This window comes from Mirounga angustirostris, unplaced genomic scaffold (assembly GCF_029215605.1).
Source record: "Mirounga angustirostris isolate CCGP_5_RB_7025 unplaced genomic scaffold, mMirAng1.0.hap1 SCAF_2, whole genome shotgun sequence".
In the NCBI taxonomy this organism is placed as follows: domain Eukaryota; kingdom Metazoa; phylum Chordata; class Mammalia; order Carnivora; family Phocidae; genus Mirounga; species Mirounga angustirostris.
In genome coordinates this window covers 169,950,831-169,976,790 of record NW_026991710.1, presented here as the reverse complement: position 1 = coordinate 169,976,790, position 25,960 = coordinate 169,950,831, and the positions used below count along the sequence as shown (strand labels likewise).

General features: G+C 42.4%; 1 protein-coding gene across 2 annotated transcripts in view; it reads left to right on the top strand.

The window, feature by feature from the left end:
* The window catches only part of UNC5D (unc-5 netrin receptor D), a 541,726-nt gene that overhangs the window by 466,826 nt on the left and 48,940 nt on the right, over positions 1-25,960 (top strand). For both annotated transcript variants that reach the window (XM_054508603.2, XM_045879822.2), the window contains 3 exons: positions 9,654-9,839; positions 13,254-13,631; positions 18,624-18,708. In XM_054508603.2, the coding sequence (XP_054364578.1) occupies positions 9,654-9,839; positions 13,254-13,631; positions 18,624-18,708 (649 nt within the window). The remainder of the gene's footprint in view (positions 1-9,653; positions 9,840-13,253; positions 13,632-18,623; positions 18,709-25,960) is intronic.

Here is a 25,960-nt window from a genome sequence, read left to right as displayed (position 1 = left end):
AAAAGAAAAGAACATGTTGTCCCAGAAGAAAAGTTTAAAAAGTTCAGGCCATCTTCATTCCCAACCAGGATTGCTACAGTGGCCTCCCTGGATCCAGTTTTGCCCTTCATCAATTTTTCTGAGCTTTCTGAAACATAAATTCTGGTCGTACCACCTCCGTGTTTAAAGCTCTTCAATTGCTCACCATTAGTTCTAAGATCTAGTCCAAGGTACTGAACAGGTATATGATCTGGTCTCAGCTTCCTTTTCTTAATCAGCCTAATCATTAGGTAAGTTCCTTCCTACGTGCTTGCCACTTCCTATATTCTTCAGCCAAATAAAGCTTCTGGGTTTTCTGAATACCCTCTGCCCATTTTCACATGTACATTCTGTTACTTCTGCCCAAAAACTCGTTCCCGCCACTTAAGCCTTAACTTGTTAAGCTCATTCTTCCTTCAGATCCTCTGCAAGACCTTCATCCACCAAGCCTGCATTAGTTACTCCTGTATTTTAGCCAGTATCAAACTATCTCCCTAATTCTATACTATATTTTCATTGCCCTGATGCTGGTCTTCTCAGACATTATCCTATCTACCTATAGGCAGGGATTGACTCTTATTTACTCTTAACACCTGTAGCCATTACCACTGGCCTAGTATGTATTAGATGTTCAAAAAACACTTGAGTTAATGCCTTACATCCTTTTGTTAACTCCTCATGGGGCCTTTTGTTGTTAAGGTGAAAATAACTGCTTCTAAAAATTTTAATCATTTATGTAGTAGCTATTTATTATACAATTATTCTATATTGTCTTGTCCCAGTGAAATGTGAGGGAAAAAATAAGAAATGTTTCTTCCCCACAACTTACAACATAGAAGATGATAAATGACTTGAGAAAAGGGGCAGGAACAATCTTGAATAATCATTTATTCTCTACCAGATACGAAGTTAAAGCCCAAAATGTACGCTTTCCAGAATCATTTCCATCAAAGAATGGCCCAAATGTGTCCTTAAAGTCTAAAAACAAGGTGTACTCTTCTCACTAACACCCATCCCATTCTATATATTTTCCAAAAACACACTGCCTTCATCCATACTGGAATCATATGAAGCCTGGGAATCACCATCCTCTGTGATCTTCACAGGGTTAAGGAATGCCTCAGAAGATATGGGGCCCACACTACATTCGAGCATTCTTTTAGTCTATGAAGACTTGGATAGTGCCTTGAGCCCATAGAACTGTCTGGGACTTTGGGACCTACCTTCACATTCTCAACAGACTTTTAGGCTCTTCTAAGCTAACAGTAGGCTACTGGCCTCAATGCTGATCTTCTAGCCATGCTTTAAAGCACTTTTTTTTTTTTTTTGTATTTTGCCCATCATTTTTCTTCACCTCCTGCTGATTATTTTCAATTACATAAACACTGCACCTTCTGCAAATTGCATGACTTGCTTTGTCCTTCAGGGTCATCCCTACTGTGAATCAATCCAATATGTCTTTATAGGCAACATTTGTAATTTTCTTACCACTTCCAGTATCCTTATTATCCAATTTTTATCCTATAATAAGTCTGTGCCTTTTCTTACTACTGTTTTCAATGATATTGTTGACTCTGCCCTTAATGAATGTGATGGGAGTTTGTTCATTATATACCTCAGAACTAAGCACAGAGGAGTAGTTGATAGACCAATATGTTCTTCAACAAGAGAATAACCCAGGTAACTTGTTAGAATATGAATTCATAGGCCCTATCTCTCCACTTGTCAGTATTTTCAAAGTTTATAGAATTTGTGCCTTCAGTCTTTAGGAGAGGAAATTAAATAAATTGAAGGCATTTTTCTCAAGGGCTGGAGTTCAAATCCTATTCTTTTTTGACTCTATCCCTACTCTAACTTGGTCTTCGTATCTGATGGGGTGAAAAAGCACAGTTCTTTTGCAGCCAAAGGTAGTTACCAGATAAAAGAGAGGACCCCTCGTTAAATTTGAATTTCAGATAAATAAATTTTTAGCATAAGCATTATTCCAGATATTGCATGGAAAATACACTAAAATTATTCATTGTTGATCTAAAATTCAAGTTTAACTGTGTCATATTTTTATTTGCTAAATCCAGCAGCTTTGCTTAAAAGGAGGACTATAACATACATGAATGTGCACTATCAAGAAATATTTTATAAAATAGATTACCTTTACTGCCAATCTTGGAAGAATGGCTAAAATTGAAACAGATATTGGAGGGAAGAGCCCCTCAGTAGGAGCAAAAAATCTGAACCAAAAAAAAAGTCTCCTGGGGTACAAGGTCTACTTGAAAAAATGAGTAATCAGACTTGGCCAGAGAGTAGGGTCCATATGAATAAGAAGTGGATGAAAGCTTTTGAAAAATGGGATGTTGCAGAGCATAAAGTGTCTTGAGCCATAATATAAGTCCCTGTTGGAGTGGACTCAATTCATATTAGAGAGTCGTTGAAAGGTGTTGGAGTGGCAGTACCAGGACTGTGTTTGGGAAGACGAATCCACGTGTAAAATGTCTCTGAGTGACCAAGACTGTGTACAAGGTACGACGAGACTGAACACCATGGGTGTCAAGTGGGGTGTCTCCCGTTGAAATTGAGATGCAAGAGGCATTGGAGATGTAATGAGTAAGGCGTGTGAGTGGTTTGGAGAAGGACTCAATGGGCACAGAATGAAAGATGACTCTTCAGTCTCACTCATGGTATCACATTACCTGAAAAAGGGAATTCAAGAGAAGAAAATATTTGAAGAGGTGCAAATGATGAATCTAGAAGTCAGATGACAGATTTGAGATGTTAGCACAACACGCAGGTGGTTTTGTCCATTGAGCAGGAAGAAGATATGGGATGAGGTCTGCAGACAGGAGATGAGGCAGGAGATCTCCAATGGAGAGTGTTAGACACCAAGGAAATAGCACTGTTTGTGATGATTATCCAATGGGATTGGCATGGAGAAAGGAAAGGGGCTGAGAAGGGAGCTTTAAAGTCTGTTTATAGAACTTTGAGAATGAAGGGTGGTTACTAAGTAAGAAGAAAGTAGAGGAATCGAGTTTAAGGAACATTTTTTATCTCTCTAGAAGGAGGATTGGCTTGGCTTGTCTGCCGCCTCAGAGCAGTGGGAAAGAGTAAGACAGAGAACATTACTGTTGAGGCAGTGGTAGTAAGCAGCCTTCAAGAAGGAACAGTGATTCGGTGGAAAGACAGACCTTAAAGGGTAGGAGAACAATCAAATATTGAAATACTGGACTAATTAAATAATCATACTGCCCAGCAACAGGCTAGGCAAATGTAAAAAGAAATGAAGTGCATCTACGGGTTCTGGTAGGAAAGACCTGCAAGATACTGTATGTGGAACAACAAAAAGCAAAGTACAGGAAAGGAAATATAATGTGGAGCCTTTAGGGTAAAAAAGGATAAATGAAGGACATTCACATTTTTTCACCCGAAAGTTCTCAAAGATACTATCAAGACTATTTCTGGAGTAGTTGGAAGATGCATTTTCACCTTGCATACTGTCCATTTTTGTACTTCCTAAAACATATTCTCCCCTTATACAGGTATTTTATTTATTCCCTTAACAGGGACAGCAGTTAACTGGTTGGGGAAATCATGTATTAAGAAAACATATATTAAGAAATGTTGAATGTTAAACAAACATGCTCTAAGTTCTTTTAAACAAACAGCTAAGAATCTATGGGTGTAGAGAAGACCGCATTGTTGAGAAGTTTATCTGAGAGGAAGTTGGGGGAAAGATTTGGGGAGAGGTGATCTAAGAAGACTAGACTGTGTGTGCAGGCAGAGGGCAAGGCTCAGGTGCAGAGGAAAAGTTTGAAGATGCAAGACCAAAAGGGAATAATGAATGAGTCCGGGTCCTGGTGGAGGCAGGAGAGGGCAGAATTAGAGCCGGCCTGACACAGAAGAGGAACAGCTCCTCAGGGAACAGAGAAAAGGGAAGGAAATGTGCGTGAAAGAGCAGAGGAATTTTAGAGTTTGGGGGAGTGCACTCACATAGGACAGCCTCCATTTCTTCAGCGAGAAAGAAGGGCAGGTGAGCAGGAAGGCGCTTCTTGAACTAGAATGGTGCCAAGCACATAGGAAGTGCATTTAAGAATTGGCTCTGTGGTCATTCATTACAAAAGTAAAACAACAATCACCACAATATCAATAATGAGGTTTTTGACGGGAGATCAGAAAAGCCGAGGTGCTGATTGGTGAAGGGGTTATAAGACTCCAAGCAGTGCAAATATAATCGGAATGGCTCACCGTGGTTGGCCGGCTGGCCATTTAATGCTATTTTCTGACGTGTTATTAAAAAATGTTGCTTCTCAATGACAGCAAGGATAAACCACTCTAACAGAAACTTCTGTTGTATCTTATTCCAGCATCTAATTAAATACTCTGGTACATGACTCTGTATCCACAGCACTCACTGGCTGTACAGGGGTCAGGGGCAGGTCCTGAGACGGCCGGGAGCTGCCCTTCTTGGGGAGTGAGCCCACCAACAGCTTCTTCCATCTTCCATCTGTGAATTCTGATGATGTTTGTTCCTTGGTAATTCACCGTTTCTAGTATATGCCAAGTCAAGTTGTTGGTTTTTCTCCTGAAATGGCAGCAATGGCCGTTCTGCCATATTTAATGGGAGATAGAGTATTCTGTGTTTTGAAAGGCATTTGCTGTGCTCCTTTATTAATTTTGTGTAGCTACCTAATTCTATAAAACAGATTTTAATCTGATATATAGTTAAGCTCATAACATGAGAATTGAGTTAAATTCCCATTAATTAGTGGCAATAATCAATCTTTCACATGGGAGTCATGTGAAGAAAGGCAAACCTAGTAAACAGCCCTTGTATTTCATCCTGTGGGGACTACATTGGTTCCTCTAAATGACTAGGTATGATAGCAGTTCCTAAAGACATGGAACTTGCTGATGCCTCATCCTTGCACTAGGAAGTTCACAGGGACTTTGAAAGGCCACTTACTCCTTCTCACCAGCTTTGACCAAAAATAAATAAATAAAACGCCTGCAGACAATTGTCAAGTCATGCTGCTTTTTTTTTTTTCCCAGAGACTTTCTGAAAGGAAATTTCAGTCTCCCTCAGAACTACACCACACTTTTAAACAATCCTCATTGTAGAAAAGGTCATTTTAATACCTAACCAGAGTCCCAATTGCTATAATAAAAGGCTATGTCCTCCTGTTCAGTCCTTGTTAGAGACAGCGAAGCACTGGTTACTTGCGTCATCATAAAGGAAGGGTCATTGAGTGCCTACTGTGGGCCTCTTCTCCTCTTGTGACAACCCTCTGTGCCTTAAAGATCACCTCCAGTCACTTTATAGCTCTCCCTTCTCCAGGCCAAATGAACCCTTAAACATGGCCTCTCCAGGGTCCTAATTTCCAACTCTCTATTAATCTTTGCAGCCTTTCTCTGCAGATATTCCATACTCCTTCCAGCAACGAACATACTCCTCAGTAGTTCCTGACTAATTTGGAATACAAGAGATTTCTTAGTCAGTTCTCAGTTTTGTTGTGTTTCCTCTAAGGTGTAGATTTTTACACAACAATTTTTTTTTATTAGTTTCAAAGGTAGAATTAGTGATCTATCAGTTGCATATAACACTCAGTGCTCATTCCATCAAGTGCCCACCTTAATGCCCATCACCCAATTATCCCTTCCCCCACCCACCACCCCTCCAGCAACCCTCAATTTGTTTCCTAGAGTTAAACATCTCTTATGGTTTGCCTCCCTCTCTATTTTCATCTTATTTTATTTTTCCTTCCCTTCCCCTATGCAACCATTTTTTTGCACCACATGTTGGGTCCTTCCATGCTTTGCCTAAAGCTTTTGACTCTTGGATCAAGGAAAACGGGGGTGAAGACACAGGAAAGACATCAATAACACATTGATACCTAAAGCTTCATTCGTGAAACAAAGTCAGAGAACAGTATCCTGTGCGCACAGAAAACGGAATAGCATTGTCAGTCACGGGGTCTCAGTGCTTCTGTTCAAAATCATTTTGAGCAAACAGACCAGTAACACGTGTGTATGTGAGCAAGCAGACAGGGGTAAACATATATATGTGTTAAATGTAAAGGGAGTCCCTGCGGCAGGAGTTCTGTAATCAACCTCAGACTGTGATTTCTTTAATGCTTTTCTTCCCACAGTTGGAGACCAGGCGAACAATCAATGAATAGTTGCAGTGATTTGCAAATTTCTGTGGGAAATTGTAGAGATATTACTGCTTTTGAAGTGTTTAAAGCAGTCAGGGAGAATGCATTGGCATTCAGATAATTAAACAGTAAGAAGGATGATCCAAAATGAGTTGTTGGAACCCTGAAGTGATGTTGGAGTTTAGAAGAATATGGTTGGCAGGGTTGGCTGGATTAGCCAGGCCAAGGTTACTTTCTTGGAGGAGGTGGACCTTGAGCTGTCATTTGACGGATGAGTGGTACCTAGATGCCCAGTGGGGTGGGGCGATATTTTGCAATGACCTTCCATTCACTAGCAGGCATCCATCTGGCAGGTAAATTACAGCTGAGTTTGGGGTGTAGGGTAATGCAGCAAAGGAGAGCATGAGCACTGACATGGGCCATGGAGAAAGCAGCCAGCGCCTGAGTAGTGCTGGTGCCTGGTGGTCATGTGGTTGGAAAGACTCCCCTGGGAAGGAGCAGCGGTGGCTTCCAATGTTTGGATAAGAGTTGAGTGTGTGCCTGTGTGTGCACGTGCATAGTGGAAAATATGGAACTGAAACTCAGATTCTTCTGGAACCAGTCCTGAACACACAAGAAAAGCGAATGGATTATGTTTGTAAGCACACAGCAGTCCTTATAGGGGAAACCACTCTCCTTTCCTGGAGGACAGATTAGAAAAGAGTCAGGCAGAGGAAAAAAGACAAAAGAATAAGGCGAAGTAAAAGCAGGTAGAGAGAAGAGAAGAGAAAGAAGAAAGAAGCACTGTGGCCCAACTTTGGAAGGGTTTGAGCTGTGGGTAAGGATATCTGATTACATCTCTCCATACACACATGTGGCTTTGGGTAACTTGTGTCTGCCTCTGTCAGAATCTCATCACTACTGCTGGACGAGAAACAGGAATATGTTAATTCACCCGTGCATCCTCATTTCCACAGCATCGTTGGCCCTTAGCAAATGTTTGTTGAATAAATGAAATTATTAGATTCTGAAGTTTTTAATTCCCAAGACAGATTGTTCTTGTAAACTAAATACCACATTGCTTATCTTCCTGTAGGAGTCGATTGACTTCTGGCTTTTAGATTAGACTGTTCCACCAAGTGCAAGGGTAAGCTTTATGAGGACACGGTGCCCTCCATATGATCTCTGTCCCTTCTCCCCCATCCCCCATCCCCAAAGTCCCCATACTTATTTTTAATTCTGTAATTCAGTATTTCATTCCCTTGACTTAAGTCAAATAGATTCTGCAAATATTCTTGGGAAACGCATTGAACCATATCAAACATTTAAATCTCAATCTAAAGGCATAGGTCCTTTCCTAAAAACAGGGTTTGTATCTGAGAAGGAGAATTCTGCTTGTCTGGGTAGCATAAAGAACAAGATAGGAAGAGGAACAAACACAACTTGTTCCTGCTACTCGGTTTCGTCTTGGGACGTTCACGTCTAGGGATGTCCATTTCCAGCCGAAGTCTTTTGCCCTGGTCATCCTCCTGGCCTCTGCTCCTGCCTGTTTTAGCACCTGGGACACTAAAAGGGGTCATTGTCTCTACTCTGCCAACTCAGCAACTGCATTCAGTACACTGCCAGGCTGTTTCTCTGTCTGTGCTCGGATGCTGAGCAGGTGTGTTCTCCCCAGATACGCCTTTTAAGCTGATAGTGTCATCAGTCAGTACTGCCTGAGGAACTGGTGGCAAGCAGGGGGAAGGCTAACTGGTTTCAAGCCAAAATTCTCTCACTACTCCTGGTCCCCTGCTGCGTTCTGCGTCCTCTCTCCGCTCTGAGTACAATTACGTCCTCCAAGGAGCTTAATTGAGTGGAAGGAGGGTGGGAGCCTAAGCGGGAGCATAGCTGCCCTTCCCTTTCTCTGTGTGACACAGAAAGACACTGGAACCTTGGGATCGGCTCCAGTTACCATATGCCTGGTTCTGGGTGGTCAGAGCAGACCACCACCCAGAAGCCTCCATCTCTTTCCCTCTCCCCCTGGGACCGCCATGACATTGGAACTAAAACCCGAGTCACACCCTGTTTCTCAACACCTCCTCGGCTGTTGTGGTTACTGACAGTGTCTTATAATCCTCTAACCTTTCAGATACCGTTCTTTGGTTCTTTCGGATGGTTACACTCCCTTGCAAATTATTTGTATGTGTTTGCTGCCCCTATTGCTGAACTAGTTCTGCTTGATTTCCTTGTTCACTCTTTAATTTGGTAGCACCTCATTTTACAGCCCACTAACTTTGTCGAAAATAAATTCCTTTTACCTGTGTGGTTAGTAGCACTCAGTTGATAACATAAGTACCATGTTAGGCTGCAGTGAATGCATAGTAAGCACCATGCAATTACAAGGTGAATATACGATAGCTCTATTTTAGCCTCTAAACCCAATACAGGGTAACAGAGTAATTACTTTGGGACCTATTAAGTGTACTCACCCCATAATCTGTAGGGAGATGAATTACATAGTTAGCACTTGCCACCTTCTACTTCCGCATACTTTCCAAGATGAAGCTTCTCTTAGGGTTGTGTGGTTGGATAAATCTGATTCTGAACAGCAGTAGCCATGTTGAATGTCTTCAGGAATGAACCACACCCAAAGGACAACTAGCAAACGAGTTGGAAAACAGCTACAACCGATCTTGGGGGTTGGGGAGACACCCACATTCTCAGTTCAAACTAACGCTTTTATTTTTGCTTTGCCTATGCATTCAATAGGATGGAGTAGGAGAGGTATGGGAGAAACAGCATGTGCCCTTTTAGAGACCAGTCCTCCTCCACAAAAACATATTAAGTCTAGCATTTAATGGTGCTAGAAAACATTGACCATGGACATCAGAGCCCCTAGGACCAAGACCTCCATATTTCACAATAGAAACTCTCTCCTAATAATTGTAAATACCCTAACCTGATGTTGTCGATGTTCTCTTAAACTGAATGATTTGTGCCAAAGCTAAAAAATTCCTATTTGTGAGCTCTGGTCTTCTCTCTCTCGACTCCTAGACTGTGTATGAGCTTCTCACCCCAGCCCACTCTCTGTGAATGCATGTGCCCATCATATAGAAGCAGAGCAGTTTGCCCATGTTTTGTCATTGTATGTGGATCTCATGTCCCCCCTCAAAAATAAGATGCCAAAAAATACTTTGCAGGTAAATATGACTTCCTAAACCAAGTTAATTAAGGAGTTGTCTGTTTTTCCTTGAAAAATACTACATTCTTTGCAAAATTGATTCTCTTTAAGATTTTATGATGTGGTAAACTACCTTAATGCAGTCAAGATATTTGACTGGCGTCCCTCTGATTTATACAGGGTATTTGAGAAACATGATTATGTGTGAAAGTAGAACTCATGGCTAGCTGCATTTGTCATTTTCTCTGAGTGGTAGCTCCAGAAAATCCAATAGCATTTCATTTGGTATCCCAGGGTGGCTCTTTGGCTCTGTACCCATGTTGGCCACTTAGGATTTCTCCTGTGTCTTTCAGGCATTGAGAACGCCAGCGACATTGCTCTGTACTCGGGCTTGGGCGCTGCCGTGGTGGCTGTTGCAGTCCTGGTCATTGGTGTCACCCTTTATAGACGGAGCCAGAGTGACTATGGCGTGGACGTCATTGACTCTTCTGCATTGACAGGTGGCTTCCAGACCTTCAACTTCAAAACGGTCCGTCAAGGTCAGCGGCGTAGGTCCCCCCAACACCTCGTCCTCAGGACCATAGAGACTACGCTCACACAGGACCCCCAGTGCTCTCCGGCCCTGTGTGAAGGTAGCTCTTGGCACTGGGAGCCGCTGCCTAATTGTCTAAACATGTTAGGAAACCAGGCTCAGTGGGTTAGTCTGCCTCAGTCCTTGGCTCAGCTTACCATTAGCAACATTCTCAATGGGGCACTTCCATCCTTGATATGTAGTAAACTTAGCAAGTTATTTTGTCTCAGATTATCCAACTTTCTATTTTAACAAGACTGCTCTGAGGATATTTCATTAACTAAAATACTGATTATTCAAACCTGAGCACCAACTACTTTACCATAACCTCCCGTGCATATGAATTATACTATTTATTAGGTAGAGTTATTTGTGTTACTTCTATTTTGTAGAAGTGAAAAGGACTTCAGAGAATCTGTGATGGGTCAGGTAGCCAGCAGGGGGAGAAAAAAATGAAGCTCCCAGCTTAAATGACTCTCACCTGTTGCCCGGTCAAGGCAATCTTTTGTTGGAGAGAGAAGGAAATCGATCATGTCAAGCTATACCAATGCTCATTTTCAAAATAGAGTCATGTAATTCTCTTATGTGAACCAAATCTGTTTCTGATTGCAAGATGGAGATGAGCTATACATGGGTTTTGGTTTAGAAAAAAAATGAAACTGTCTCCCTTCAGAGGGTGAAGTTTTCCACCCCGACCCTTCCTGTCAATATCGTCACCTTTATTTCTATTTATTGTGCATCACTAGTGCCTGTAGCCCTCGACAAGAAGAAGTCTCACTGCATGGCAGTGACTGAGTAGCGACCTGGTTCTGAAGTGGAACCCGAACATGCTAGAAACTGGGAGATGGCCGGCAGAGACAAAAGTGCTTTCCTGCCTGCCGCTCACTTCTGGGCACCAGAGTTTCAGGTCTGAGCCTGCTTCTCAGAAAGGGACACATGCCCTTGACTTGGGTACATAGCTTAGTAGGTATGATTTAATTAGAAATAAATTGAATGAAGAACTGATTTTTATACTACATAAGAAACTGGAAATCTTTCCATCAAATACAAGATCTCAGGGTCTCAGACCATAACATTTTAAAATAGAATACAGTCATTTGAGAGACAGAGGCTTTGAAGTCAGATAGATGGAATCCAAAATTGCTAAATGACCTAGTTAATCGATTATGCTCTGGGTCTCAATTTTTATAGCTATAAAATGGGGATCCTCCTAGCCACCTCAGAGGGTCCTCATGAGGATGAAGTGACCTGGAATAACAAGGATCATAAGCCCTTGGCATAAGGAGGGTGCTCAACAAATGTAATGAAGAGGAGTCTAACCGCTGGTGGTTTCCTCTGACTTTCGTACAGGAGGCCAGTGTGTTCCCTGAAGCAGCAGGTAGCAGGTGAGGGGGTGGTTCCCTCGCCTCAGCATTTGGAGAGTGCAGACTTGCATAAGCTGAACCCCATCTCCTTAGTGTGGGCCTCCGTAGAGCTTACGGTGTATTGTGAATCTCTAAAAGAATAGATAGCCTTTCCAAACTTACTTTACCATTTTGTTTTTATTTTTAACCAAGAATATCCCAAAGCTAGTGATTAAAGCAAAAATCTTTTATTAAGATTCTACTCTACCCTATATTCACTGCAATGGTAAACCTCCCATTGACCTTCATATGATTTTCACCTCCATTGTCTTGAGACATCCCTTCTTGAGCAAAGAGAGTGGAAGGTGAATGGTGATGAGACTTTTAAACAGAATGCCATAGTTCGAATTGAGCAGAGGTTTTAAAAGGATTTCCAGAGGGAACTGTAAAGTAATCAGCCAACTTTCTTCAACCGTGGACTCTTGTCACACGTACATACTTTTATAATCAGGCATTTTCTCCTTAAGTTAGACTTCAGTGTAACTCTAGGAAATCTTTTTGCTGCTTGGCTTCACATAAGCTAGGAGGGTCTTTTAAAAAGTGGCCAAAAATTAAGCTCCAGAAGGTGAGGGCTTGAGATAAAATAGCCATGAGACTCAGGGATGCAATTTTTCAGGTCTTGGTGGACGGGTCTGTTCCAAATTCTTTTCAGATGTGACATGGTTCTTCAGTCCCGCTTCTTGCCCAGGAAGACCATAAACAAGAACCAGGCTGAGACCTGTAGAATTCAGTGTAGTTCCATTAAAAAGCACAGCTCCTTGATTGTGTCATGCCTTAAGCATGAAAAAAATGCATCATCAAGGAGCCTTTAGATCTACAAAGCCATTTCATCTCATTTTGAACCTCCTCCTCTATGATTTTGGATTCTTAGAGCATCAGAACAAGAGGTGGCAAAAGTCAGGGTTATAGATTTCTTGCTGGCATTGCTACAAATTACGAGTTGGAAGAACTATGGAGGCTAATACAATATGGCCTAGAATTGCAACATTTTCAAAAATAGCATACTTTAAACATTTTGTCAGGCCCTAAAGGAAAACTGTTTAATATGGTTTGGGTTTCAGTTTGAGGAGTCACATTGACGGACTGATACGGGTGGGAGGTTTGGGACTGAGGGTTATTTCGTTATTTACTAATAAATGAGATTACTTCATCACAAGAAAATAGCACGGCATTTCATTTTTAATATTTGGCCTAGAAAAAAATCGGTGAACCCCAACAGATGAAAGTCAAATTTCTCATGTTTTCGTAAAGATTTTTGTTTTCAGTTGTTTTGAGATGGAAAGGAAGCCATTCTAAGCTGCTCCCCACGTGGAATCGGGAGTCTCACTCTCCCCGTGTGGGGCCTCTTTTCCCTCTCAGAGTGACATATGCACTATTAGAGCAGACGGACTCCTCAGGCACAGGGTGGTCCATGGGCTCCCCGGCCCGTTTGCTCCGAGGACACAGGGTTTCCTCCCCCAGCTCTGGAAACTGCCCAGAATTCCACACGACATGCACTGGCATCAACACCACTCTAGTTATAAACAGCCCTACCTAGCTGTGTCACCTCTTACCATTTAAAATGAACAGATGTTATTTTTCCTCCAAACTGGATTGCAAAACATCTTTCTTCCTTTTTTTTTTTTTCCTTTAAGCATCTCTTCACCAGTTAAAATGATCAAATAAACGTAATACCTGAGTTTGTTGCCTGACGGAGTGCCAGAAATACTTGTTTTGAAAAGATGGCATCCAAGGAGCTCTGGAACACGAGTGACTTGGGTTCAGCGGCACTCAGAGAATCCACTGGAAAAGCCAGAGCTCCAGGTTCCAGGGCTCTGGCCACTCCTGACCAGCCTGTGAGAGCTGCCACAGATGCTCAGGGGTGGGCTTGAAGGGCAGCTGACAGGCACACAGGTGGTTCTACAGTTAGGAGAGGCAGAGGCAAGGGGGTAACTGATGCCTTTTCGTTTCTGAGTGACAGATCAATTTTCTTTGACCAGGTAACTCCCTGCTCCTGAATTCCTCCATGCAACCAGACCTCACGGTCAGCCGGACATACAGCGGGCCCATCTGCCTCCAGGACCCTCTGGACAAGGAACTCATGACAGAGTCCTCACTCTTTAACCCTTTGTCTGACATCAAAGTCAAAGTCCAGAGCTCATTCATGGTGTCCCTGGGCGTGTCTGAGAGACCCGAGTACCACGGCAAGAATCATTCCGGGACTTTTCCCCATGGAAACAACCGCAGTTTTAGTACAATGCACCCCAGAAATAAAACACCCTACATCCAGAATCTGTCATCACTCCCCACAAGGACAGAACTGAGGACCACTGGGGTCTTTGGCCACTTGGGAGGACGCTTAGTCATGCCAAATACAGGTGGGTGGTACGTGTGCATTTGTGTATTTCCAAGCGTTCTTTTAAATGATTTATATTGACAATTATGTCCCATAAGATTCATTTTTAAGATGTTTACCATCTTTGTGTCAGAGCTATAAACTGTGGTTCCATAAGCCTCGATTTACACAGCAAACCAGAATCGATGCTGAGATTAGATTTTGCAATCTTCACCTCAGCATGGATCAGCTGTTCCATTTGATGCCCTGTTCGAGTTGACAGTCATATTTGCTCAGAAGGTTTGGGTGGTCCCCAGGGTTTAAGCCCCCTTGAAATATATTTCCTAGAACATGAGCAGGAAGCACTGAAAATATTCCTTGACGGGAATGAGAAATACCATGTTTTATTGCCAAACATGGTTTATACACTAGTAGATAATTTAGCAAAAGGACATCGAAGTCGAACTTCCTCCATAACTGACCTAATAAACACTGTCAGTGTCCATAGACCTTGCTATAATGTTACTTTATGACAAGCAATGAAGAAGGTTCATCACGGAGTTGCTCTTTTGAATGCAAACTTCAGGTCCAGGGCTATATCATGCGTACAATTAGTTCTCAAGAATTTTTTCCTCCTTTTGGTTAGAAGGGAGAGTTTCTTCATGTCTTGACAAGGATACTTAAGATGTACAGACCAAATCACTTTTAAAATGACATCCTATCTATGGATTAGTCTTCAGAGATGCCATCCAAGACCTAACTGAGTGGCCAAAGAGGGCATTCTCTCCTCTGATTTCTAAGCAACGAGAATTAGGTAGTGCTCTGAATCATCGCTGGTTGGCCGCTGAGAGGAAAGAGTACACTATCTCTGTATGTGTGACAAAACCACCAGATGGCATTGAATCGGGACCATTGGGGCCTCGGCTGCCTTCTATCTGAGGTACAGCTCTCTACCCTCTCCAAATCAATCATTTTATCCTCTAAAATGAAATCTGTGATAGGACTAGTCTGAAACTCCCATTCCAGCTAACTGACCCTACAGTAGCTTAGTGACCTGACACTGCACTTTGGTTCAAGTTGAGAAATGTTGTCTTGTTCTCCTACATCAGTTGCTTCCTTAAAAATCACCCTCAAATGCAGGCCTACTCATGATTTTGTTTTCTGAACTTTCAACTCTCAAAATCTTCCTTGGTCCATGTTTTAGAATGTGGTAAGAATCTTCATTTAAACATGCATGAATGTCAACATGTGACATAATCCTCCCTGGTCATAATTGGCAGTCAGGAGACTCTACGCAGAATGAGCCAGGCAGCCATGCTTACCAAGTACCCTTCTTGTAAGAATCTATAACCACCCAGTGATGGGTATTAAGGAAGGCACGTATTGAATAGAGCACTGGGTGTTACGTGCAAACAATGAATCACGGAACACTACATCAAAAACTAATGATGTAATGTATGGTGACTAACATAACATAATAAAATAAAATTAAAAAAAAAAAAAGAATCTAGGGGCGCCTGGGTGGCTCAGTTGGTTAAGCGACTGCCTTCGGCTCAGGTCATGATCCTGGGGTCCCCGGATCGAGTCCCGCATCAGGCTCCCTGCTCAGCAGGGAGTCTGTTTCTCCCTCTCCTGCTCCCCCCCCCTCTTGTGCTCTCTCTCTCTCACTCTCTCTCTCAAATAAATAAATAAAATCTTTTTAAAAAAAAATAAAAAAATAAAAAAAAAGAATCTATAACCTGGAAGTGTGGGCTCTGGAAAAAGAAAATGCTGCAAACCCCTCCTAAGAACAGGGTAGATTCATCAGGATCCTGGAAGGTTGCATTTTGTCTTCCCTTTCCTTCCTGATCCAATGTGTGGCACTTCAGAGGCTCCCAGTAGTTCTTGGTTGAATAAATTGGCCCACACGCCTCCTCTCTCTACCCATCTTTGTGTGTTTACATACAGGTGGCAGGCATGCCAAGATCAACCCATTCATTGGCTCTGTTTGTTTAAGGTTCATCAAAGAAAGTGAGATGGAATCATGAAACAGATTTTTCTTTTTCCTCCATTCTGACTCGAGAAGCACTTGTGTTGAAAACGCAAAGTTCTGATGGCATCTGATTCCCAAACACTTCCTCTGTGAAAGGGCATTTTTAAAGCTTCTAATAAGAAGCCCTGGACAAGATTGAAGCTGTTCACTGGGAATGAGTTTGAGGAAAAATAAGTGTGGGGAATTGAAACATATGCTGTGTTATTTGCAGAACATAAATGCAAAATATGCCCTAGGGGGCTAGAGTGTAAAGAAACAAGGCACAGCAATTAAATTGTTCTAGTGCCATCCATCCCGAATTATTGTATGGTGCCTGGCCATGATTTTTCAAAAAGGATGGGATGGTCCCCACGCTGTATGCAAAATACGAAGCAAGAAACTCAGACAGGTGGTTCTGTTGTCATATAAAATAAAAGACTGTCAGGGTAGCAGGTGTAGTTTGGGGGAGAGTATGTTTCTTTAATTAGAGATAACTGGTGAGTGACAGATTGAAAACAGACACTTCTTTAGGGGACCACAGGCATAAAGATTCCCCACTATGCCTTTCCTTCTTCTTAAGCGATAACTTGTCACCCACACTACCACCTACCACAATCCTGCCTCTGTGTTTGTGTCCCATCTCTGTTGACAATCTGCGTGTTTAAGTGGGAGGAGGGAAGTATGTTTGAAAGAGAAAAAATTTCTGATCGAAGGAAAGATGAAATCATTTAAAGCTCTAATGATCCTGTGGATTCAGGTCGTATTTAGGAGTATTATGAAATAATGTTTCAATCTGAACACAGGGAATTAAGCTGACTTGAAAGGAATGAGATATGATCCGTTCTACAAACAGCCCTATCTCAAAAGTCCACACACATATTTATTCTGATTCGATCTGGGAGTTGACCGTCAGGCACTGATGATCTAGAGAAGAGACCACGTCTCAGAGTCTGCCTTTAAAAAAAAAAAAAAAACAATTTTGAATACTATTCCTTCATCTATTCAGGATTTGGTTTTTGTTTTTGAGTCCCTACTGTGTGCCAGGCATTGTGCAACATATTATTGATGTAATAAGCCATCCTTACTTTTTTTATTTTAAACACACTGTAGGATTTATTTGCAAGTTTACAAAAGGCACACTAATCAACATGTCAGAAAGTAAAACATGATCATCTGGATTGGCAATCGAAGAACTGACTATAAAGGGCACCAGGCAACTCTGTGGTGATGGCAATGTTCTGTGTCTTGACTACAGTGGTGATTACATGAGAGTATACATGAGAAACTCATCAATTTATACTCTTAAAATGGGTACAATTTATTGCCTGTGAATTGTACCTTCAAAAAGGAAAAATATAGGAAAAGAAAAATGGGAGCACGATCAAGTTATTCTTTCAGGTTAATTGCCTAAGATGGCATCATTGCTTCATGATGCTTCTATACCTAAAGAATAAGGACTGAAGATCTCTGTTGTCATAAGGGCCTAGAGAGTGTAAAAGAGAGGCAACAGAGAAAAAGCACTGTGTCAAGCAGAGAGAATACCGCATGTCTAGGGTGTGCATTCAGCTTGACATCCACACACACACTGAATATCCTGTGTATCCCAACTTCTGCTCAACAGTACTGGAGTCCACGTCATTTGGCAACTACGTTTAAAAAAGAACAGGAAATGAAAGGAGGAGCCTGATCAGAGGCCCCTAAGTATGGCAATTACAGTTCCATTGACATTAAAGTCCAGAATATAAATGGATACTCCTGCTGAAAAGCTGTAAGCAAGATTTAAATGTGCCTCATTCTTAGTGCTGGCGAAAGATACTGATGATAACTAGCATGTTACTGAATAATGCTCAAAATGTGCATCACAGATAACTTGTTCTGCAATGAGTCTTACATTCCTTGATTCCATAGCAGCCAACAGGCACATAGAAGGGTATCAGGAAAGCCTGCCATCTCTAGATGTAAATTACCATTGGCAATCTGAAAAGCTTTCTGTGCAATTACATTAGCTCTATGAAAGGGGGAAAGGTGGAAACCGCATTATTCAAAGAATAGGAGGATGCCCTGAGATTTTATTTTGCAAAGGTCTTACTGTGTCTCTATTTCATCTCTTTTTTTATAAACAAGAAGCTACATTAAAGAGAATCTCTGCCCTCTCTAGATTCCTCTCTCTTGGCCAAAGTGAAATATTTACTTTGCAGTAGATAAGAAAAGAGAGAGGATGTTGCAAACACAGTGTGATGTGGTTTCCTGGGCCTTCCCTCCCCTGCGTTATAGGATTTTGCTAAAGTTAGCCTACTGATTTTTCTCTGATTTGACACCAACATGCATATGGTTACACCACCTTTAACTTTCATCGTTTTTAGCTTCGGTTTGCAAATATTGGACAAATACCAGCTATACAACAACCTACAATGTCCCTAAATTTATCCATGCCTTTTTTTTTTTTCCCCTTCAGTTTTCTTGACAAAATACAGTACTCTGTTATCACCTCTTTAAACTTACTTTGAGATGCATAATTTATAAGACAATTTCATACAAGGCCTGAGCAAAGCATTAGAGGGCTCGCCCACCACCTCAGATGCCTTTTCAGGAAATGACTGGAGAGAGATGAGCTACAGCGATACATTTTGAAATTTTGCAGCAGATTAACCAATACACTGATAAACTCGTATATTCAGACGTGTTTGATAGTGCCTGGTCTCAGGACACCCACTCTTTTAAGAGAATTAAAAAATGCTGGGAAGACTCTAAATAAAAAGCGAATTTGAGTCCACAGTCGAATAACATGCTCCTCTTTATGTCACTGTTGGGAAACAATGTTTTCTCCATTAGTATCCTGAACTTTATAAACTTTGCAAAGATCAGGATTTCATAAATTGCTGTGAGGTGTGTGTGTGTGTGTGTGTGTGTGTGTGTGTGTGTGTGAGAAAGAGAGAGTGAAGGGGCATCTGTAAGGTGCTCAGCTGTGGGCCTTCAAGATCATTGGAAAATCGACGAATAACCTCTTGGCTTTTTCTGTTTTAGGGGTGAGTTTACTCATACCACATGGGGCCATCCCAGAAGAGAATTCTTGGGAGATCTATATGTCCATCAACCAAGGTGAACCCAGGTGAGAGAGAAGGGTGGCATATTGATGACATTTTAAATATGGAAATGGAGCTACTGCAGAAAATCTGAGGTTTTTAAGATAATTTGGCATGGAAGTGTACAGCTAAGATCTGTGAGTTATTTGACTATATAGAGGAAAAAACCAGTTGCAAAACTATTGGATGAAATGAAAACACACAGAGCTAGCTCCACCATTTTGGTGACTAATCTAGGTCACTGACCTCTTGCCTGCAGACACCAAATATAAAACTGTGAATCGGTAGGCAAGTCATTAGCAGGGCCCCTCCGTCAATATTGACTACCTCACATAGACTTCCTCTCAAAAGAAAAAAAAAAATCATCCCAGGAGGTGCTCTGTGGTGCTAGGCATTATGCAAATGCTGAGAATGACCAACCTGTGACCTTTTCAGGTCAGCACAAGACCTGCTCTTGGCTGAGAGAAGATTTCTCAGGTAATCTTCCCTCCATGTTAAAATACTGTCTAAGCTTTCAGGTCTGACACATTTCAGTAGCATTAAATTCAAGTACATGAACAAATACAAATCTTGTCACAGAGTCTTTAATGAAAGTAGCTGGTTATTTTCTTAGCGCAAGTATAATATTTGCGGAAATGTTGCTTTCCTCCACACAAGATAAACCTAGCTCCGCTTTAGAAAGCAATTTCTCTCATAAACTGGATTTATCCCTCCGGCATTTTCAGTCTTAACATCTTGGTTATTTTAGGCTAGATTTTTTGTTGTGAGCAGAGAACACATGAAAGAAAAACACTGGAAGGAAAAAAAAAAAAGCCAGAGAAAACAGATGGTTTGAACAGATTCTGATAACTATCTCCATGAAAGGATTTGTTGGTGCCCAGTGGTTTTAACTTTCTGCTCGAGAGAGCTTAGAAGGAATGGAAAAGGCTCTGCTAGCTGGCTGTTGGCGAGGCTCTCAGAGGGCTTGCGAGTAGGCCGTGCTGTGGTCTGTTCTCATGCTGTCTCCCTCAGTCCTGGAGAACCAGATCGCTCACCTACACACCTGAAGGCACTCTAGTGTCTGAACACCTCCACGTGCAAACAGAGGCAACCACGGCGCAGAGGGACTTGGAGAGTTTATTCAGAATTTCAGTTAAGCAGACCCAAAGATGGAGTTTCCTGGATTAGAGTCGCCTTTTTTTTTATCCCTTTGGGTGACTGATACGAGAAACCATACCTCTTGAAAATTTAGGTCAGGGTGCATTCCACACATGCTGCTGAACACATCGTCCTGCAGAGATCGAGTACAAGGCAGAATCCAGTCAGCCTGCCTGAATCACAGCTTCCTGCCAACCTTCACCCCTGCATCCTGCTTCCTTCCTTATAATCCATCCACTGAGCCTACATTCAGCTCTTTCCTCTCAAAACCCAGTGTCTTCCACCTCATTATGTGAGAACCAACCTAGGGCTAGTTCATATTTTCAAAGGCACCCAATTTACAATTCACCTCAATCCCCATCTCTTACTAGAAGCTGCATCTGAGGAGGTCAGAGCTAGAGTGTGCCAGAAGGCATTAAACATACAGGACTTATGTGGGAAATATCACTCGAGATGTCCTGCAATTATAAAATAAGGAGGAGAAATATATTAAAAACATGCCAGGGCCCACAGACCTTGAAAGACAGGTTTGGCCTGATGCGGTCACCTCCTGGACCACCACTAGCTTTGTAAGTTCTGTGTTAACCGGTTTGGTTTATCCATCTGTATCTAAGATGTGAGTTTATTACTGCTGTCCAGGAGGGTGGAATGGACAGCAACAGGAACAGTTCCTCCAAGACTTCAGATCTGTGAGGTATGCATTTTCCTGTCTATTAAATGGAGGGTAAAGTACAATTGTAGGAGGCACACATTCCTTTTCATGTTGTTCAAACCTTCCCAGATGTTCCTAGCTCTTAAGAAATGACCAGTCCCCAGGCTACTGCTCATTTAGCTTCCTTGGCAATCTTCATTCCCTTTCAAGAAGCTCCAAACTACTTACCAAAACACTAAAAATAGCACATGCCTTTCTGCTGCTACTTTTCTTAAGCTTGATGATTTTTTTTCCACCCCTAACAGGAGGCTGCTCAGAGCTAAGTTCTGCAGCTTTTAATCCTGTGGTTAATCGGAAGGCCATTAATGAAGCGCTATTTAGTGTCACCTTGCCTTTGTGATGTCACTTAAAAACCCATTTTCATCTTATGCGGTCCTTCTGTCCTGCTGAACTTGTGCTCAGAATAAGGCCTATTTTTCTCACCATCCATAGACCTGGAACAGCACGGCTCTGTCTCTTTAACCTCTGACTCTCCGTCGCTTCCACACCCAGAATTACAGTCAGATCTTCCAAACAGCCTCTTTATGCTATATTTAAAGTCCGTTCCGTTTTCCTATTGATGGTACCTTTCTGTTGCCTTTTTCTGAGTGACATCTCTGGGACAGGTGGGTGATGATTTAGTGGAATTGTCACTGAAATCATTGATCCAAATTCAGTACCAGATTCCCAGAGATAGGGCTGTGTGGAATGAATCACAGACTTAAAATAACCCCCTGTATTCAAATAAGCTCCTATGGCTGTATTTTGAAATTCTGGTAGATTTTAAGTGAGGGGGTTCATTGTATGAATTTATGCACCCTGGCCCTCTCCAGAGGTCCTACTTCTATTGCTGGGAAGCCTCCCTCTCAAGGATGCTCTGTATTTTCCATTAAATGGAATGATGTCACTCTCCCTCAGTGTCCCTGCTCTGTCTACACTTTCAGGCTTGAATTATCATTTTAATGAATCTCTTCCAACCTCGTGCAGCAGTCTGGACCTCTGGTTGCTCATAATGCTTAGGAAATGATCTCTGTTGGCTTTTTGTACAGACATGCGTATTAAATGGTTTGCTGGACGAGGACTTTGCATTCTTGAAAAGGTAATAATTACCTCTGCTTCCGTGTAACTTGCAAAGTGCTCTCACATGCATTTGACTCATTTAGTCTTCCGTCACGTCAAAAGAAGAGGATTTTGTAGCAAATTTAGAGAGGAGGAAAAAAAGTCTAAAAACATGAAGATTCCAAGAAGCAAAGGTGCTTCAAAGGGCATGTTACTCTCCTGGCAGAGCTGGGATTTGACTTCAGGCTATCTGACCCCATCTGCAGTGCTCACACACTAAATGATGCCATCTCTCCCTGATGTCAGAGCCTTTACAGAAACAGCTTTCTTTTTCTTTTTTTTTTTTTTAAGATTTTATGTATTTATTTGACAGAGAGAGAGACAGCGAGAGAGGGAACACAAGCAGGGGCAGAGGGAGAGGGAGAAGCAGGCTTCCTACTGAGCGGGGAGCCCGATGTGGGGCTCGATCCCAGGACCCGGGACCATGACCTGAACCAAAGGCAGACACTTAATGACTGAGCCATCCAGGTGCCCCCAGAAACAGCTTTCTGACTTTGGCGTTCCAACTCTTGGCCCCTAGAATGGGGCATCTCTGGAATCGCTCTGTATGAGCACTGAGAATTAAGCAAGGCAGAAAGGCAGGATCAAGTTGAACTTTTCTTAGAAGTACATCAGGTAAATTGCTGTTGTTACATCATAGAACTGAGAGCACAGAGGCTGGAAACAAGTCCCACTAAATTGCTGAGTCTCAGCGGACGCAATGTTAGGAAACATCTGAACTCAGTGGCTAGGAGTGTGAGCCCAGGCATCAGAGGCCCTGGGTTCAGATCTAAGCTCCACTGCTATCATCCATGTGACCTTAGGGAAGTTCCTAAAGCTCTTTGCAACCCAGATGTGTCCTCCTCTGAAAAACAGTAGGTATCTATCTTATAGGGATATCGTGGGATTGCATGGTAGACAGTGATACAAAAATCTAAAAGATGATAAAATAGGTGTTCTTTTCCTCATTGCTACACTTATATTTGACAAAGCATTCTACCTACAGTATATCCTTTCATCTTCACATGGAGCCTATATGGTAAACAATATGATTATCCTGATTTTTATAAATTTGAAAATTAACACCAAGAAAAGTTAGTAAGCTCAATTTAGGTTGTAGCAAAACAAGGCACCAAAGCAAGGTAATCTGACTTATAATGTATTTCAATGCTGTATCACAATCCCTACCATAAGGCGCAGTTAAGTATGTTATCCATGAGTCCAGTAAAGCACACTTGGGGTGTGACAAGGCTTATGCCTAATAATGGAAATACATCATGAAACAGATGGGGAGGGGCCCAGATTTGGGAACGTCATTATTACTTTGCAACTCAACGTGGAACCACACTGCAATAGGGGATCTCATGGAAAACCATGGAAAAATACAAAATGGCCCTTAATCTATTCTAAGCATAGACCCACAGACAGGGTGTGGAGAGAGTACCTTTCAGAAGTTGTCACTTGACCTGAGTCTAAAACATCAGTGGAAATTAGCCAGGCAAAGAAAGGTATAAGGGCAGTAAGTATCTCGATGTCCAGCTCCAGGATACGTTTTCCATTATCTACATAGCATAAGAGGGGCAGGGGGAGAAGTCTGTAAGAGCGGCTAAATCCAGATACCTTTTCCTGCTTTTAAGTCATTATCTTAAGCAGCTTCCTTCCAGCTGTAGCCCAGGCCAGGGCACAGGTAGGACAAAGAGTTAGGTTTCACGTGCTGCCCTCTTCACAAATTAGAGAACGCTTAGTGACATCACAGGAATGGGAACTTGAGCAGCCTCACAGAAAGGCAAGGGCATGAAATTGGGGCTGCCAGAAGTATTTGCTGGGGAAACCCTTGGGCTCTTCCTGGATCAGGGGCATTTAAGCAGCTAGCTCAATGCTAGACGTGGCCTCCTTTCCTATTGGCCCCCTTTGGAGGGCAGGAAACCAGCACTGATCATTCTCAGAAAGAACCCTCTCTTTTCCCAAACTTCAATTTGAAAGAATCTGGGGTGGTTGTTAACATTTCTACAGGAGCTTTTGGGGGGAAATTTTTCTCATCCTCTCCGACTGGGTTTTGATCATTTTTTATAAAATGTAGGTGTCTCTTTAAGGGAATTAAAGTCTTATTTCAGAGACTCCCCCCACGTGGATTACAATAAGAAAATGATGTGGATGCAGCACAGCCTTCCCTCTGCCCCTCACCCGGCTCCTGCACCCCTCCCCACCCCATAGTCGGAGAGTAGAGAACTGGACCAGAAAATTATTATATGGAGCTTTCTTCCAAGAAGCAATAAAACGAAACCAAAGGCAAACACTCATTTCTTTTTCCAATTACACTGTCATGTGGATATCCCTGACCAAATGCTTAAACTGGAATTGGAAATATAAGTGATCTTATTGAAGAATTTACGAAAGGACACGTATTTTGGAATTTGGGCGCAGCCCAGATAGCATATTTCAACCACTTTTTCTCTTCTGTTTTTGTTTGTTTTGCTATCGAATGGTCTGACTCAGTGGGTGCTTCTTGGGGTGAAGATCAGGAAAATAAACACGGTGGTGTTAGGAAGCATTAGCTGTTTTCAGGGTACCTTGATGGAGCTACGGTTTTAATAGCAAAGCATGAGGTAAGACCAAATACGAGACTAGGAAGACACCAAAAGTCACCCTGGGAAATGAAGAGAATTTCTTTCCCAGGAATGGCTCACCATGAAACACTGCGGTGAAGGCCGCTCCTGCAGAATGGCTTCCTTGAGTTTTGCCTCCACAGTAGCGAGACCAGCCCATGCACGCGTGCACACACACACGCACACGCACGTTCTCATGTATCAAGCCTACCAGAAGATATAAACACTCAGAAACACCCTTAGACTGTTTGACCTCGTTTCTAGAAGAGTAAGAAGAAAACCTGGACATGTATGGCAGAACCTGTAAAAATGAAATGTTAATGAATGAATCTACCTACAGTCGACTAGTCTTTGTGGGAAAGCAGACATTTGAAACCATTCTAAAAGCCTCGTCTCAGTAAAATAGGAAACCGCATTCTCTATCCTGGCGCCTCCCAGAGCTCTGATTTCTCACGAGGTAAGGAACCCCAGCCACTGGGCTACTGCAGTTAGTGTGGAGATCCCCCAAACAAGAGCACCTGCTTCTGACGCCCCCCCTGACTGACACCAGGTGACTGGTCAGGACATTGCCACCGGGGAGAAAACCTGGCTAAAAGCTTCTGAGTTGATTTGTATCTCTGTTGGCCTTCTCCAGCTTGGGGGACCTCCCCGCTATGTTCCCGTCTCAAGGCATCCCCCACCTCAGGCAAAGAACACTGCCCCTTCTCACTGCAAAAATATTGTGGACTTCTGGAAAAGTTTTCACAATTAATATTAGAGCTCAGTGTAGTCCATGACTATTAAGCCCCAAATGTGTTTGGTACTACAGAACAGGATAAAATACAATCCCTTCTGTAAGGAGTTTATTTCTGGTGGAGGTGATGGTTGGAGGACAGAGGTTGTATATATGCAGCAGAATGATGTTTGGGGGGTACGGTGGCCTTTTCTGTATTCTGAAAAATGGACAAAGCTCAGAGCTCATTTATAAAAAGAGCAAGAGAGAGAAGTGCCCCCACATTCTAATTTCAGAGCATGCCAAAAGCTAATTTTCCCACCTCCCCACAGAACCTTCCAAGAAGCATCATTTCATCAGCATGGACACTATTGCTCCCCAACCCACTTACTCACCAGGTCCTCTCCTCCCTATTGATAGGAGAATGGGACGAGGAGAGAGAAAATAAGTCCTATTTTGGAGGAGTACAGGTATCAAAAATGGCCACCTCTGCTCTCTCCAAAGTCAAAGAGAATAGACTCAAGAGAATTACTCACAAAATTTGGGCCATTTGCAAGAGAATTGGACAGTGATACCTGATTTTCTTATTGTTTATAAGCTTGTTGACTTGTCCAGTGCTGCTAAAGCAAAGGAGAGAGGGGCAAAGAACACTTCTGTTATTCCCAGGTCCCCATCCTCCCAAGGGGTAGAGAAGATTGACCCGAGCCAGGGAGGGCAGGTGAGATCAAAAACAGGTTTGCCAGGGGCCAGTGCAATAGGCAAAAAAGTCAGAGAGCGGGGTCAAGATGCTGCCAGATGGGGGCCAGTTGGCAGAAGTAACTGAGACCCACAAGGAACTACAGAGGATTCACAGCAACGGTTTGCAATCCCCTCACCTGCACCCTCTGTCTGGGAGGGCTTTTGGCATCCCCACCTATCAGTACTGAATCCAGTAACGATTATCTTAAGACACTTAAGTCATCCAAGAAAATATTATCACCTTGTCACAGGTAGTTACATAAGGAGATGGTGTGTTTTCCTATCCTTGCCCTCTA